The 17,500-nt window shown below is 52.1% G+C and overlaps 1 protein-coding gene across 11 annotated transcripts in view; it reads right to left on the reverse strand.

Annotated features, from left to right (window-relative positions):
* Positions 1 to 393: 393 nt before the first annotated feature.
* The window catches only part of rnf220a (ring finger protein 220a), a 24,414-nt gene continuing 7,307 nt past the window's right edge, over positions 394 to 17,500 (reverse strand). Inside the window, exons 3-14 of one of the 11 annotated variants that reach the window (XM_076995833.1) lie at positions 16,618 to 16,713; positions 14,537 to 14,579; positions 13,458 to 13,562; positions 12,389 to 12,432; positions 11,647 to 11,773; positions 9,392 to 9,488; positions 9,112 to 9,198; positions 8,761 to 8,816; positions 8,497 to 8,581; positions 2,523 to 2,631; positions 1,230 to 1,382; positions 394 to 894 (exon numbers count right to left, since the gene is read on the reverse strand). In XM_076995833.1, coding sequence (XP_076851948.1) covers positions 595 to 894; positions 1,230 to 1,382; positions 2,523 to 2,631; positions 8,497 to 8,581; positions 8,761 to 8,816; positions 9,112 to 9,198; positions 9,392 to 9,488; positions 11,647 to 11,773; positions 12,389 to 12,432; positions 13,458 to 13,562; positions 14,537 to 14,579; positions 16,618 to 16,713 — 1,302 coding nt within the window. In that variant the 3' untranslated portion in view covers positions 394 to 594. Of the gene's footprint in view, positions 895 to 1,229; positions 1,383 to 2,522; positions 2,632 to 8,496; positions 8,582 to 8,760; positions 8,817 to 9,111; positions 9,199 to 9,391; positions 9,489 to 11,646; positions 11,774 to 12,310; positions 12,433 to 13,457; positions 13,563 to 14,536; positions 14,580 to 14,656; positions 14,981 to 16,617; positions 16,714 to 17,500 lie in introns of those variants that run through there. The other 10 variants (XM_076995832.1, XM_076995835.1, XM_076995837.1 and 7 more) reach the window with 10 other exon arrangements.

Consider the following 17,500-nt stretch of genomic DNA (forward strand, 5'->3'; position numbering starts at 1 on the left):
AACATGACAACGCCATGACAAGGCTGTGAAGAAGAACTAGCGGCTAATTACACCAACACCTTCGGAGGTCAGAATAACACTGGAGCCTCCATACGTCTGTGTGTGTGAAAGTGTGTGAGAGAGTGTGTGTGTAGTGAAGTGGAGGTCAGAATAACCATACGTCTGTCTCCATACGTCTGTAGGTGTAGCGTGTGTAGTGAAGTCTGTAAACAGGATGTACTTTTGCTAGACAGCCCACCCTGCCGCACACAAACACACACCACCCACCCAACCACCCACACCCCACACCACACACACCACCACACACACACACACACACACACACCAGTGGAGCTGGAGTGGCAGTCTGCCCAGACAACAGCTGCAGCAGACGTTGTGATGTTCCAGAATACACAGACTGTACAGTGGCACGAGTGTGAGGAATGTCTACACACACGGTGTGTGAGAGAGGAGTGTGTGAGTGTGTCCCACACAGGAGTCCTGTCCTCACACACACCCGGCGTGTGTGAGTGTCTCCCAGACAGGAGTCCTGCCCTCAGCCTCACACGAGTGTGTAAAGAGGATTTGTGCCTCTGCCCTGACAGTCATGAAACTTCAGCTGTGTGTATGTGTATATATGTGTGTGTGTGTGTGTATATATGTGTGTGTGTGTGTATGTGGTGGGTGTGTGTATATATGTGTGTGTGTGTGTGTGTATCGTGGTGGGTGTGTGTATATATGTGTGTGTGTATGTGGTGGGTGTGTGTATATATGTGTGTGTGTGTGTGTATGTGGTGGGTGTGTGTATATATATATGTGTGTGTGTGTGTGTGTTCTCACCAGGGTGCGTAGCCAACACTCTTCACAGTGGACGTGCCAACACTGGATGGAGGTGAGGGGAGCTGTGTAGGAGTCCTGGGAGACAGAGAGGTTAGAGGTTAGAGGTCAGAGGTCAGCGATGAGACACCAGACCCAACACACACGTCAGATACAGCACTCAACACACAACCTCGACGAGAGCCCACCCCCCGTGACACGGACACACACCCCAACGAGACGGGGGAGGCGGAGATGTGACGTCATGTGGGACAGGCAGGCAGTGAGGGGGGGTGCGTCAGGAAGGATGTGCGTGCGTGCGTGCGTGCGTCCTGTGCAGGGTGGGTAGGTCGTGGCAGGGCGGGGCAGAGCGAGGCCGGGGGCGGGGCCATGGGGCGTAGGTGGGTTGGGGGCGGGGCACAGAGATCCCTTACCCTACGGAGGGGCAGCAGCCTGCTAGTCCCACCGCTGCCCGGGAAGAAGCCTCCGTACAAACGGCAGCCGGAGCCCGGGGGCGGAGCCTCTGGGCCCCCGCGCCTGGCCACGCCCCCGCTTGCGCTGTCCGGCCCTGCTGGGAAGCGCTTCCCCTGCGGGGAGGGACACGCGAGAGGGCCGCTGAGAACCGGAGCGTGCCCGCCGCACAGCGCACGCAACACAACACCACGGCCACGCGACGCACAGAAGGGGTGGGGCACCAGGGGCGGAGCAATGGGCGGGCTTTCGCTGCACTTCGAGGAGAAAGTCACTGTGTTTAGACCCATGTGTTTTCATTAGTAGAAAAGCAGCCTATTCTACTGGAATGCCAGCAGTATCCAGCATGAACAGCAGGTGGCAGTAAAGCTACACTGGTGAAGACCAGCAGAATGAAGCCCAGGCCCAGTGAGAGCAGGTCTCCGTGAGGACACGAGAGAGCAGGTCTCCGTGAGGACACGAGAGAGCAGGTCTCCGTGAGGACACGAGAGAGCAGGTCTCCGTGAGGCCCCCGAGAGAGCAGGTCTCTGTGAGGCCCCGAGAGAGCAGGTCTCTGTGAGGCCCCGAGAGAGCAGGTCTCTGTGAGGCTACGAGAGAGCAGGTCTCTGTGAAGCCACGAGAGAGCAGGTCTCTGTGAGGACACGAGAGAGCAGGTCTCCGTGAGTCCACGAGAGAGCAGGTCTCTGTGAGGCTACGAGAGAGCAGGTCTCTGTGAGGCTACGAGAGAGCAGGTCTCTGTGAGGCTACGAGAGAGCAGGTCTCTGTGAGGACACGAGAGAGCAGGTCTCCGTGAGTCCACGAGAGAGCAGGTCTCTGTGAGTCCACGAGAGAGCAGGTCTCTATGAGGCCCAGAGAGAGCAGGTCTCTGCCCATGTACAGTTAATGATCACACTAGTCAAGAAAAGGCCCTCTAGGCAGAAAGGACGAGCTGTCGATACACAGGCCGTCCCCATGCAGCAAACGGAAACGGTAGAACGACGCAGCCCAGAACAGACACGCGGGAAAACAGAAAAGCACAATTCCGACTGCAAAGTAGATAAAAGTGTGAAGGAAAAACAGACGCGGTTGTTACAGTCGGACTCTCACTACTGCCGACATCAGCAGCGGCTCACGGTCGGACATACGGTCCTCGGCTTGCCACGCGGGGCCCGACGCCGCACAAAACACAGGCCACCGGGGCGGCTCTGCGCGGCGGACGTGTGCTAAGCTAGCGTAGCAGGACAGATCCTAGCAAAGCCAGGCAGGGGCGCTCGTACCATGCAGATGAGACACTTGTATCTGTCTCCACGGAGTATCTGCTTCTCCAGCTCACGGATTCGAGCCTTCAGCGCGTCCATGGTGGTGCCCGTGGAGTCCTCCGTGATCCTGTGGGGAGACAGACCCAGAGTAAGTACACCACGCCAGCTAGACAAGACCATAAACATCACAACAGTCAAAAACATTCTTAACCAATAACACACTGGACATTACTAAATTTAAATGTAAAACAATTTTTTTTTGCAAACATTTTTTGGTGGTTTTCATAATATCCGATAAAGCTAGTTGACCCGAACGCAGCAGGAGTCAAACACCCATAACCCCCCCCCCCCCCCCCCCCCCCCCCCCCCCCCGCCCGCCGCTCCTCTCCTCTGCGGTGAGTCCTCACTAAAGATCTCCTGATGGATGTGTGGGGGTTGGGGAATGTGCATTTAACACTGTCCACAGCGTATGAACTCGCAATAACTAAATCAATATGGCCGCCATTGACCGTGCGGCAAGGAGCCGGGCGAGATGTTTATGGTGATCCTCTCATTTTCCAGGCAGACGGAGCGCTGATCTACGGCATCGATCCGCCGCTACGCTGCCCTCCTCTCTGCTCCCCGCGATTAGCACCGCGGCCGCGTCCCCCGCTAGCTCACGCTAGCTCCATTTATTACACGACGACACCTGCGCTGTGGGCCGGCCTGCTGGCGAGGATGTAAATCAGCACTGAGTCATTAAAGAGGAGGGGCGTGCCCTTTATGAACTACATCTCCCATAATGCCGAGCGAGGCAGGAGAGCGCCTTGTCCGCAGGATTCCATGTTTCCTCCAGGAGCCAAACTCTAGCCTGAGCAGACGTGGGAATGATGCATGCTGGGATGAAACCAATCCACCGAGATAAGGACTAGCTTATGCTTGGTCTAGGTCCAAGTCTAGCTTATGCTTGGTGTAACTTCTTCCTTGCTGTGGAGGACTTGAGAAACACTAGCTAATATGCTAATGTGGCTGGTTGACATGTCAGAAATGTTTTGAGCTAATAATAATAAGAAAATGAAACATAAAAATGGAATGATAAACATCAAAGGCAGATAAACAGCTTGGCAGTCGTATCCATAGCGCTGGTCCGAGTCTAAAGAACCCAGTGTGTGAGGACCCTGAGGTCCAAGAAGAGCACAGACATGCAGACAGACAGATCAGAGCAGGGACCATAAAGCTTTAAATCTCCTCTTATTAGTGGGCAGCTTGTAAAAAGCGTTTAGCCTTGATTAGCGTTCTTGCTTCTAAAGCAGCCAAGGGAGTGTGTGTGGGCCGGCTCCTTTAACGGCTCCGTAAAATCTACCCGGGCTGGCCCCGCCCCCTCAAACAAAGCCCAACCCCACAGAGGCACACCACCATCATGAATATTCATGAATTGGTGATTTATAGAAAACCACATTCTAAAGTTATTTAATTCTCCTGGGTGATAAAAGGAGTTTTAATGTCTTTATGTGGACAGAGGTGGAGTCCCCGGACTTGGATGTCCTATAGTTGCAGACGTACACACACACACACGTGCGGAGGACAGATGGCACACCATCAGCTCACCCAGAGAGGTGAGGAATAGCGGGAACGCCCTTCAGGACTCTGAGACCTGCTATGACCAAGATGTCCTGCTGCGGCCTGCTTCACCCCAGACACCTCCACACCCAGGGCCTCCACCCGAGATCCCCACGACCAGGGCCTCCACCCAAATCGTCTCCACCCCCAGCATAAGGAGGAGGAGTGGCCACTTACGAACGGAGGACAGATTCAATTACACCCAGAGCAGCTGAGGAAACCACAGCGCTGCTTTAAGCTGAGCGTGAAACTCAGCAGCAGCAGACGGGCTCCATTTGTCTTGTGTGGAATGACCAGGCAAGGGGGGAGTGTGTGTGTGTGTGTGTGTGACGGAGAACACTGCCTGCTGATATCATGACCCATCTGGGCCAGAGAGGACAGGCTGAATTCATCACAGAGATTTGCGTGCATTCTACTCCCCACCAGTACAACACACACACACACACACACACACACACACACACACACACACACACACACACACACACACACACACACACACACCGGCGTGTGCGCACACACACACAACGGCCAGGTAAACCAGACCTGCTCACTCTCTCACACTAAACCATCCACAATGAATCACTGTAACCAAAGGAGACAAATCTCATTTTCATTGCAGATTGAAACGTAGTCGTTTGGCCCACAGTGGCCGGTGGGGGTGGGGGGTTTGGGTGGGGTTGTTTTTGTCTCTGCCCCTGCAGGAGCAGAAACACTCAGGTCCTTGTCTGGTCCCTTTAGCGCTCACTCACGCCCGAGTCGTCCGGTCCAGGACACTGGAGGCACGTAATGGTGCGGCCCGGGTGGTGTGTGCTCTCTGAGCCCCGGAGAGGCTCTTAGGGTCTTAAGTGGTCAGACGTACCAAAGCAGCACCAGTTTGCAACCCATAAATCAGAGCCTCTTCTGTTTGACCACACGATGCTCAACACGACCCCAACACGGCAATCGACTCGCACCCCGCAAATTCAGTGCGAAGTATAAAATGCAGAAAATTGTGTTAACGCCACAAATGTCTAAATACAAACACACACAATGAGGATCAAACGTGTGCACGCCCCCCTTACACAAGTCCCGCCCCCCTGAGTGAGTGATTAATGATGTAAGAGCTCCGTGTCTGCTCAACATTCCAGAACACGACATGGTGGCACATCCCTCACACACCAAAGGATCCAATCAGACACGGGAGGGGCGGAGAAAACGAACAGCCTGCTGTCATGGCGACGCAGGAGGGCAGTCCTCTGTAAACACTGCAGCAGAAATTAAACTTGGGGCTGTGCAGTGGGCGGGGCTATGCGGTGGGCGGGGCGGGTGGTCTGACCGTGTGCCACTCTGACTAAACAGCTGCAGTCATTCAGCACAGGTGGGCTGAACGACTTAAAATCATATCATTATATCTGCCCCGCCCCTCCACTGGCCCCTCCCCCTTTTATACTCCAGCGCACGAGCTTGCTAGACTAAATGCCTACTTGCAGCAGGACCCTGTGTGTGTGTGTGTGTGTGTGTGTGACAACTCTGGTGGATCTGTGGGGAAAGCAATGAATCAATCAAACCAGTCACACTCCTACTGCACCACTGGAACACTGTCCATCCATATCCTCCCACCCACCCCACGCGCACACACACACACGCACGCACGCACGCACACGCACACGCACACACACACACACAGTGACCTGTGCAATTCTACATATTCAGTCTGACACTTGGTTGAACATGGATAAACGCAACCCTGCCCCCACCAAACGGTAGTGGCTTTATAACCCCCTAAAGAGCAAATGTGCTTAACCAGACACCTCCACACTGCCTGAGACTAGAGGATGAAGGAGGTGGATGAGGGGAGAGGGGGGGAGAGAGAGAGAGAGAGAGAGAGAGAGAAGAGATGTGGGAGAGGTGGAGAGAAGACTAGAGAGAGAGGTGACACCATCTACACCATCTACTCTACACCATCTACCCCATCTACTCTACACCATCTACACTAGTGCTGGGTATCGATTCAAATTCCAAGATTCTTCCGATTCTGAAGATTAAGAATCGATTTATTTCGATTTAATCCGATTTAATCGATTTGATCCAATTCAGGGTTTAGTGTTATTAAAAATGTATTTGAGCTGTTTCCTGACTATGTACAGAAGCAACATGTTAAAACTAGTATTATATCGATATTAATCAGCAAATAGTTACTGGTAGTTGGTAGTTACTGACGGCTGGACAATAAACAGAGGACATCTTTGAGGTGTCTATATCTGCAACAGTGGACTCCTACTGGGACACTAACCAGTGCATTATTATTATGATTGAAATAATTAAGAATTCACCCAAAAGCTGTTGCTACCAAATGCATTTTTATTTTAAAAGTGCTCACACTTAATAAACTGAAAGTATAAAATGGAAATGTGTATTTTTCTTTAAAGTGCGAATATAATAACAGAACTGTCACGTTACGGTCCCCGACCCCTCCCTGTTGGGCGTGTGTTAACGTTGTCTGCGTCTACTCGTCTGCGTATCTCCGTGGGTGCGGGTGCGTCTTGTGATAATCCTCACCTGTGACTCGTCTCGTCATCACGTGGGGTTTATGTGGTTTGTCTATTTAATGTGTGTTCGCGCAGCGTCCTGTGCTCGTCGTTGTTTGAGTCACACATGTTATATGTAAACGTGTTTTATGTGCGCTGTCTGCGCTTTGGTAAATGTAATAAATGTAACGATTTGGAAAGTGCAAAGGATTATGTCTCGTCCATCGCCTTGCGCCCAACGTTACAAGAACATTTTAAACTTTTTTAAACTGTAAAAACACTGGGTAAACTGTCAGTGACATGGACTAACTGTAAATAGTCACTGACACTGGATAAACTGTCCTTCTGTTTTTAGATTGCCGATTTGACTATCGTCGTTACCGTCACTGTCCGACGCCATGTTGTTTTACAGTTAGTTAGACCGAGAACGCCTGCGTGAATTCAGTGACGAGGCGGGGGTAAAAGTTCACTAAAAAATCGATCTTTGGACGTACGAATCGATTATCAGATCATCTTATGCGAATCGATTCTGAATCGGAAAATCGATTTTTTCAACACAGGCCTAATCTACACCATCTACACCATCTACTCCATCTACTCTACACCATCTACCCCATCTACTCTACCCCATCTACTCTACACCATCTACCCCATATACTCTACACCATCTACCCCATCTACTCTACACCATCTACTCTACACCATCTACCCCATCTACTCTACACCATCTACCCCATCTACTCTACACCATCTACCCCATCTACTCTACACCATCTACTCTACACCATCTACTCTACACCATCTACTCTACACCATCTACCCCATCTACTCTACACCATCTACCCCATCTACTCTACACCATCTACTCTACACCATCTACCCCATCTACACTACACCATCTACTTTACACCATCTACTCTACACCATCTACCCCATCTACTCTACCCCATCTACTCTACCCCATCTACTCTACCCCATCTATTCTACACCATCTACCCCATCTACTCTACACCATCTACCCCATCTACTCTACCCCATCTACTCTACACCATCTACCCCATCTACTCTACACCATCTACTCTACACCATCTACTCTACACCTCTACTCTACACCTCTACTCTACACATCTACTCTACACCATCTACCCCATCTACTCTACACATCTACTCTACACCATCTACCCCCATCTACTCTACCCCATCTACTCTACATCATCTACTCTACACCATCTCCCCCATCTACACTACACCATCTACCCCATCTACTCTTTACGGTGGCTAGAGACAGAGTCTCAGTTCCATACTCCATCCTCTACTCACTCCCCCTACGCTCTGGGCGGGGTGGCCTCAGGAACATGGGCGGAGCATCAGCAGGTAATCAATGATGTAGATTGGGAGGAAAACGCTGCATAAGTTTAAAGTGGCAGCTGTGATTGAGGAGGCCCTGGTGCAGCGGGGCGGGTCTGGCGCTGCAGGGACACGCCTCCTGCCCCTCTGATTCGTTATTCCAGGCGTGATCTTGTTGAACTCCTCCTCCACGAGCCCTTCACACACGCCGGCCGATCCGAACGCTGACCTCTCCATGACTAATTACTCCTCTGCGGAGCCGAGCGGAGAGGCTGAAGAGAGGATTAGCATTCCCCAGCGGTGCTGGGAGCGCGGCCCAAACGGGTCTGGGATGCGTGGAATCGATAGCCAGAGCCCCTCCCTGTGATCCGGGCCACTCTGGAGAGGCCAGCACACTAAATGCATCATTTATGACCAGTCTGCTACTACACAAACTCATCTCACCTCCACACGCTGATGACCAGCCTGCCTCAGGAGAGAAGGGCTGTGTGTGTGTGTGTGTGTGTGTGTGTGTGTGTGCGCGCGCATACACTCACTTTTCGATCTCACTGTTTTTGCAGGTGCGGGGTGCAGAGCTGGGCTCCTGCTTGCTGCCCTCACCATTGCTGGTGGACGGCATTTCTGCAAAACACACACACACACACACACACCATCATGCTGAGGAAAAAGCCGTGTGCCACATTTGAGCGTGCTTCAGGAACCCTGGGCGGGGCTATGGGTGGGGTTAGGAGAAGGATTAGGGGTGGGGCTAGGGGCAGGATTAGGGGTGGGGCTAGGGGCGGGGTTAGTGCGACACTCACCATCACTTGCCCACTTGGAGAATTCCGGCGTTATCCGGTTGGTTGGCATCCCACCGCTGTTGAACACAAACGACACAAACGGCTCTCAACACACACGTGCACACCTGACAATCTGATGACACCAACACTTTAAAATACACTACAACAAATGGCCTAAAAGAAAGATTCTCCTTATTGTCCAAGTCTGGAATATGCTTTATAAAATTCCACGATATTCCAGAAATTCCCCAGTGCCTATAAGGCGGCGTGAGCCCGCTGAAGGCACAGTGCACGTGCACACGTGATCAGGGCAGTCCCTCTGTGTCCTGCTGATACACGACTAAGCGCTGAAGGCAGCAACAGAACACTCACTTCAGGACTGCCCCGCGCAGAGCTTCTCGTTCTTTGGTCTCGCCCTGGTCCTCGCCAGAGCACGGGATAATGTCCGCCTCTGTATACCTGGGAAAACTGGGATAAGGAAAACAGCTCCAGAGCTGTGAACGTCCCACAGAGGTGAGAGAGAGAGAGTGTGTGTGTGTGTGTGTGTGTGTATATGTGTGAGTGTGTATGCGTGTATGTGTGAGACTGTGTGAGCGTGTGTGTGTTGGGGTGTGTGTGTGGTGTGTTTGTGTGTAGGGGTAGTAAAGGATACTGCGCTTTGCCATACTCCAGTGTGTCATCACCATCCACATCGAGGTCAGCATCACTGTCGTGACTCTCTTTTGTACTACACATGGCAAAACCTGTTCCTGTTAGACACAGAGAGAGAGAAAGAGAGAAACAGAGTAAGTCCACGGTCATTACTCAGGGAGTTCGGAGCTCTCCTGTCCACTCTACACATTCTGAGATCTGGCCTACAGGGCTGGACTCTCCCCCAGGGTTGAGGGTCATAGGTCAAGTTGGAGAAGTGACCCTGATGGGCAGTCTAATTTGTGCTAGGTTACACAGTCCTGATGGGCAGTCTAATCTGTACTGGTCACACAGTCCTGATGGGCAGTCTAATCTGTGCTGGTCACACAGTCCTGATGGGCAGTCTAATCTGTGCTGGTCACATAGTCCTGATGGGCAGTCTAATCTGTACTGGTCACACAGTCCTGATGGGCAGTCTAATCTGTGCTGGTCACACAGTCCTGATGGGCAGTCTAATCTGTGCTAGTCACACAGTCCTGATGGGCAGTCTAATCTGTACTGGTCACACAGTCCTGATGGGCAGTCTAATCTGTGCTGGTCACACAGTCCTGATGGACAGTCTAATCTGTGCTGGTCACACAGTCCTGATGGGCAGTCTAATCTGTACTGGTCACACAGTCCTGATGGGCAGTCTAATCTGTGCTGGTCACACAGTCCTGATGGGCAGTCTAATCTGTACTGGTCACACAGTCCTGATGGGCAGTCTAATCTGTGCTGGTCACACAGTCCTGATGGGCAGTCTAATCTGTGCTGAAAAGGTCAAACTGCTTTCCCGATGCATTATGCATGATTCCATACTGCCCTGGGGACACACCCCCACCACCTCCCCCATCAACACACACCGATCAATACAGCATCTCTGTCTGACACACACACACACACACACACACACACACACATAATCCACGCAGTCCTGCACTCACACAACCCTACTGCAGCGTGTATAACACACTGATCTACATATGTCACGCCTGACACGGCAGCGTTAGTCAGGGACGGTGTCACCAGGTCTAGGGACACGCCAACACCAAACGCTACAACACACACATACACACACACACACACACACACACACACACACACACACACACACACACACGGCCTCCTCACACCTTGTTGCCATGACACTTATCACTCCTCCTCAGTTTGTTGTTCAGGTCAAAGTTCACTCAATCGGAATGGCATTTAGCGCCCCCACTCTTCAAGGGTCCCAGAGAGAGGACAGAAGCCATCTTTAAAGAAACCTTCTCAAAGGCTTCATCCCCCCCTTGTGCTTGACCCAGATCTCCCCATCTCTCCCTCCTCCTCCTCCTCCCTCTTCATCCCTGCCCGTCTCCTGCGAGGACGCGGGCCCTATCCGTCCATCCGCCTCTGTCCTCTTAAGCCCGGTCCGGAGAACGCCAGACGTCTCTTCTTCCATCCAGCCTCCTCTCAGGAGCTTTGGGTCCAGTTGAAAGTGCTCCGTCAGCTTTCTTCTCTCTCCTGGGAGAGCGGGAGATCCTCACTGCGGGACAGCGCAGGACAGCGCGGGACGCCTCTCATCCTGCTCAAGCCTCTCTTCAAGTTCCTCATCAGCCCCGCTCTCCGCCTCCCAGGGTGGGCGGGGCTTCCTCCGCATCGGGCAGCTCAGGGGCTTCAGCTAAAGGGATTTCAAGGCAAATCCACCGTCCGACCCTCTGGACAGATGTGGTGGTACTGTGTGTGTGTGTGTGTGTGTGTTCGAGCGTCCCGTGGGTGGACATGGTGGCTCTGGCCGGACCCGCTCCACAGATGAAAGACGAGAGAGGGAGTTGTTCTGTACTCCAGCAATGGTGCTGGTAAGCCACACAGGAGACCACCACACACACACACACACACACACGCACACACACACACACACACACACACGGCTTTGCTCATTCTGGGCTTTTCCCCCATTCTCCCCTGACTGCCCACTGATCTACACAGAGGTTTAGAGGACACCCCAGGAGAGGAGACCCCAGTGTGCGGGCTCAGATGTGCGGTGTGGGTGTGTGTGGCTTCCTCACATCAACACAGCTCCCCTCACACGGAGCAGCGTCTGCACACTTAACCCTGCAGCTCACATGAAACCAGCAACACTGCCTGTCAGGGGAAAACCCCTCACAGGAGGGTAGCATGAATATAAACATGACGCCTTTGAAAGAAAGTGTCTCATTGTGTGTGTGTGTGTGTGTGTGTGTGTGTGAGTCCTGTTACCTCGGAAACCCCCCTCCAGTAAGGATGTGGCCCGCACGCGTTTCTGTCCGCACCACTCGTACTCCTCAAACCGGGTCCCGTTCTCGCTCTGGTCATCAGCCTGGTCGTCCTCCATAGCACCTTCCCTCTGACAGAACACACACCATGAGACAGTGTTCACACACACACACACACTTACACTTTTAAACTGCATTTCTAGCTGACTTATCTGTCTAGGCTGAAAACAAGCAAATGGCATGCAGCGGACACCCAAGCCGACCACCAGAGGGCGTTAGTGTGACTACAGCTACAGGGGTTATAGAGAAGAAGGGATGAACAGGTCCCACGTCCTGAACCGTTAAAGATCTCCTCAGAGAGGCAGCCAATCGCACCGCCTGGCTTTGATGAAGACATCTCTACAAGTCCAGGAAGCCAACCTTGCCATCCGGTTTAGAAGGTGTTCTACGTGTGTGGGAGGGGCTACAGGAAGGTGGGAGGTTCCCTTCAGGAGAGTGTGTTCAGCCACACCCTTCCCCTGGACACAGACGTGAGGTGAATGTTCTGTAGTTCAACTGAAGTGTGTGTGTGTGTGTGTGTGTGTTTGTGGTCCAGGGAAAGGAGTGGGCTTCAAGGGGACAGCATGAGCTCTAGAGGCGGGTCGGAGGTCACGGGGTCGTTGGGCTACCTTCAGCAGACATTCCTCCACATGCTTATTCATCTCCTCCCCTGTCCCTTCCAGCGGAGCACAGCACAGAGGACATACCTGCCCCTCCTCCGGCTTCCTGCGCTTCAACTTCCCAATCCGGGCTGGGGGGGGTAGAGAGAGAGAGAGAGGAGACTATGGAAACACTTTTTACCAAATAACAGAGAACTTGCATTGCTTTGTCTGGACACAGATGCAGCAGCAGGTCTGGACACGGACTGTTAACGTCATTTTAATGTCACTCAAATCAGGCGGTTTGTGCTTATCAGCTGGGCGGCTTAATCACATCGGTACCTGATCCAGATAATGGAGTGAGATCAGCACCACCAATAACAATCGTGTGGTATCAAAGCAAAACAGCTTCATGTTACAACAAGCAACACCCAGTCTGACACCGCAGGGCCCAGGAAGACTCGGCTAGAACACCAGTGTAAGTGCGGTGACCCACGAACATGCAGAATCGGGCCCAAGAACCAGGCCCGGAGAACCAGGCCCAGAGAACCAGGCCCAGAGAACCAGGCCCAGAGAACCAGACCCGGAGAATCAGGCCCGGATAACCAGGCCCAGAAAACCAGTGGCAGGAAGACAGCAGGAAGCTGGCTGGGATAGCGTGTCTTGCTAGTCGTCAAACGACTAGAGTCTAGGCGACTAGGGTCTAGGGAACTAGGGTTCCTGGCCCTCAGATGCCCCGACGGTTGTCCTGGTGACGTTCTCCCCCCACATCCACCGCGCACGTAATTAGTAAGTTAACGCATCAGCGCGGCCCGGCCCGCCATACGTCCCTGTCGCTCCGTCTTAAGTGCAAATGGCGTACGGGGACATTAGGCTTTAGGGGCAGATATGAGCCGAGAGCCTCTGAGAGAGGGAGGGCGTGTGTGAGGGGAAGGAGGCGGGGCCAGAGCCTCCTCACTCTCATAAGCGCACGGCGGTAATGGAGACCGCCGCCAGGCCTCATTAACCAGCGAGACAAAGAGGCAGATTAATTACGGACGACAGCGGTTTTCCCAGCCAGCGTCTCGGGCCAGGTGAACGCCGTCAGCGGAGGCCGGAGGTTTAAACAAAGATGGCTCCATTAGCCGGCCGGGCTTCACCGAGTGACAGGCGGAGAGGGGGGGGGGGGCGGGCCTACCGTGGTGTAGGCAGCCGAGGGGCGGGACCAGACCTCGGGGCACCGGGTTGGGGGAGTTTTGGGCCACACCCCTGCTGCGGTTCCTGCACCAGCAGAGCTCACTGACTGTTGGCATATCGAGAAGCGGAGTGTTAACGTCAAGACGGGCAGACGGACTCGCGCCTCACGTCTGGACCGGCACAGGGAGGCCCGCCAACCCGGCCCACAGTCCCGTCTCCCCCTCGTCATATCACACATTCCATCATATAGATTATATTTAAAAGTGCAGTCAAGTACACACGGTTTCCAGAGGAACATTTATCAAAGTATATATTTCTAAATAACAACGTGTCGGTGGGGACAGGGCCGGTTGAGACAAGACCATGCCCCCCCCCCCCCCCCCTGGTCTCCGTGACGATGCCCTCGGAGACGTGGGAGGAGCCTGTCGCTATGACGTATCGCAGCAGGAAGCACGATGTGGTTCAACAACCAGCACCATCACCTCCACCTTCTGGAGGAAGAGGAAGCCCCAGGTTGGGTGCAGCTCCCAGTACAGCCAGTGTCACCACACACACACACACACACACACACACACACACACACACACACACACACACACACGTTCTGGCTGGCATCAGAATGGCTTCATTAAAGCACCCAGCACAGAATAAGACCAGAACTCCACGTGACCCACACACACTCCTGGAGGGGGTGTGTCCTCAACGTCCCACAGGACATGGTTCCTACTGGGCCATTGTGCACTGAACAATGACCCTCACGGAGGCAGCAGTCCTCCGAATACCCGACCCGGTCCAGATGTTCCAGGTCTGGGCAGAACCACCTCTGGTCCAGAACCATCACCAGGACTCGCCACACAGGCCCACGACCTCAGCACCTCCTCAGAGGGACGAAGACGTGTGTCCCCTCCATGTTTAAACTTCTGCCACTTGGACGGCGTGTAGTTTCACAATTTTAACAATATTTAAAAGCCTCAATAATTCAGTGTGAACTTATTCGTTATAACAAGTTAATAAGGTTATTATTAGTATTAGTATTATTATTATTGTGGTGTTTTATTGGGTCCAGGAGTCGGTACGTACCGTTCAGTCTGGTCTGCCGGTTCGCCCGCACCCGTAAGAACGTCTGCAGGGACAGAAACCACAACATTAGTCGCCGCAGCGCGCAGCCCGCTCGACACCGCCGGACGGGTCTGTACCTACTTCTCTTTTACCCCCAGTTTGGACCTCCTCTTCCATTTCTACTGCTCCCACGAACGCACACGAAAAGTCCAAAAACGCATGTCGCCAAATTAATAACGAGGTGCGTGTTGTTGTTCTGGCGCCGACGGAGAGCTGCGTTTTAGATTCAGGGAGGATGCGAGAGGATTGAGAACACTGATGTCAACAAGCAGTTGGTTTCAGTTCGCGGGCGCCATGTTGGCGGGAATCACGTGACACGTCCGTCAGAGTGGAAGTTCGAGCGTCCTGTGTAGTTCCGACATCGGCCGCTAGGGCGCAGCAGAATGTAAGTATACTTGAACGGACGATTCCTTCCGCCTGCGTTCATCTGTTTACATTTAGCACAATTATTTATCTCTAACAATTAATATTAGTATACGCCTCTGTAGCATATAAGTGTGATGAACAAATGAATACGCACTATTTGATAGTAAACTAATTTACTGTGTGGTTCCTGATAATATACTACAAAACACTAAACACTTAAAAAACGCTAGACAAAACGTTATAATAGAAAAATACATATTATTATTATTCGAATATGTATTTGAATATTTTTTTCTAACTAAGGTCTATTTAAAAATTTTTAACAGTTTGCATATCACCACTTTTCTTCTTTGTAGGCGTATTGTTGAAGACCGTGCTGATTTCTAGTAGGATGGGGCTCGTGTTTCCAGAATAATCTCTCTTGTGATGATACACTATTATAATGGTGCGTTAATACTGATCTATACTGTAAGAGAAACTCATGATCATGAACCTTCTGGCATGGTTGCTAAAATGACATAAACAGCAGTATTTGTGGTTTTATGAAGGACAAACCCTGCCAAAGACAATGTTATATACGGTGGATTTTGTGCATTGTCGGACAGCAGGGAATGCGAGCCAGTGTTTGTTACTGACACCACCTATTAGGTTGTTCTGGTGGGACACGTTCCAAGCCGTCGGGCCGGTTCCGGCTTGCTGGACCCTCTCAGGGTCGGCACTGACAGGCAGGCGGGCCGAGACCCCGATGCCACAGGGAACAGGAGGCAGGAAACAAACATGTCAAGGACGTTGGAGAGGGAGCCGTGGCTCTGAATGGGGGGGGGGCAGCGGAGATTAGCCCCGGGGTTAAACCATGCATGATTACATATCAGAGCGGGGCATTTGTTACAGGCTGAGCAGACGTGCAGCGGGAGCAGCAGACACCCCCCCCCCCAACACAGCCCACAGGCTGATCCGTTCAGGATAAGATGGAGGAATGTTAACACACTGGGAAATGCTAAAACACAACAGCAAACACATCTCATCTCTCCTTTATCTTCTCTCCTTTCTGTGACATTGTGCTTAATTGCACATTTATCTCTTAAATCTTGACTTTGGCTTAAAACATTTGTGTGGTATCTTAATGGTTGTCAAGGGGAAGGCGTCACCTGCTATCTCATGGAGTCATGGTGTTTAAGTCTAACTTAAATAAATAAGTTCACTTCTACATGGAACTGTACAAGAACAGTGGAGGAGCACATTGGTTGTGGTGTTATTGTGTGTGTGTGTGTGTGTGTGTGTGTGTGTGTGTGTGTGTGTGTGTGTGTGTGTGTGTGTGTGTGTGTGTGTATGTGTGTGTGTGTGTGTGTGTGTGTGTGTGAGTGTATTTTGTTTGTCTGTGTGTGTGTGTATGTGTGTGTGTGTGTGTGTGTGTGTGTATGTGTGTGAGTGTATTTTGTTTGTCTGTGTGTGTGTGTGTGTATGTGTGTGTGTATGTGTGTGTGTGTGTGTATGTATTTTGTTTGTGTGTGTGTGTGTGTGTGTATATGTGTATTTTGTGTTTGTGTGTGTGTGTGTGTGTATTTTGTGTTTGTGTGTGTGTTTGTGTGTGAGTGTTTGTGTATTTTGTGTGTGTGTGTGTGTGTGTGTGTGTGTGTGTGTGTGTGTGTGTGTGTGTGAGGCTCTGCCTCTCTCACCTGGTATCTGTCAGAGTGGTGTGCGTCGTCAGAGGAGAGTGGGGAGATGACTGGGGACTCACCCTCACGCTTGATGTGCACTGACAACAGGACAGACTGAAGAACAAGAGAAGGAGAGGGATGGAGAGAGAGGGAGAGAGAGAGAGGGATGAACAGTCATCCACACGATAAACATGTCATCCACATCCCTGTTCCTATAGCCTGGGAAAAGGAGAGAGGGAGAGAGAGAGAGAGAGAGCATCTCGACTCTCTTATGCAGTGAAACTCCTGCACAGCTGACAGCCAAACAGGTCGTCCAGGTGGGCAGAAGGCAACATGCTTCGTCTTCCTGACGCCTAACCGCTAACGGCCACCGCGCCTCCGTCCTCCGGGCCTCCACCCACGGCAGCAGGTGGAGACGCGACGGACCTCCCGCCGGAGAACACCGTCACACGCGTGCGTTAGTTATCGAGTGCGGCCAGCGGCACCGAGGGCGGGAGAAGACAAACGGACTCCGCTGGGCCGGTGACCACAACCAGACGACAGCTGGATCCAGTCTGACAGGCCTGAACCACGTCCACACTCCTCCTGGTTTATGAGCCTGTTATAACATTTTTGTGTTTACTATCTGCTTCAATTAATCAAGGCAGGAGTAAGGGAAGCAGCTTTAGTGGGTGACAACTGTAATCTAATGGCTGGTGTGAGGGATGTTTGCTCTGGCGCGCGCGGACAGTAAATTAGACATTATGCATGGCTTTGGCTCCTTATTCTTCTGAATTGCAAGGTCAGGAAACAATTTATTTGTGAACTCAAAGCCTTTGGTGCTTAGGGAATATTGCGAACGTCAGAGAGAGAGAGAGAGAGAAAGGGAAGGAATTAGTGTGTGTGTGTGTGTGTGTGTGTG

The sequence above is a fragment of the Brachyhypopomus gauderio genome, unplaced genomic scaffold (genome assembly GCF_052324685.1).
Source record: "Brachyhypopomus gauderio isolate BG-103 unplaced genomic scaffold, BGAUD_0.2 sc258, whole genome shotgun sequence".
In the NCBI taxonomy this organism is placed as follows: domain Eukaryota; kingdom Metazoa; phylum Chordata; class Actinopteri; order Gymnotiformes; family Hypopomidae; genus Brachyhypopomus; species Brachyhypopomus gauderio.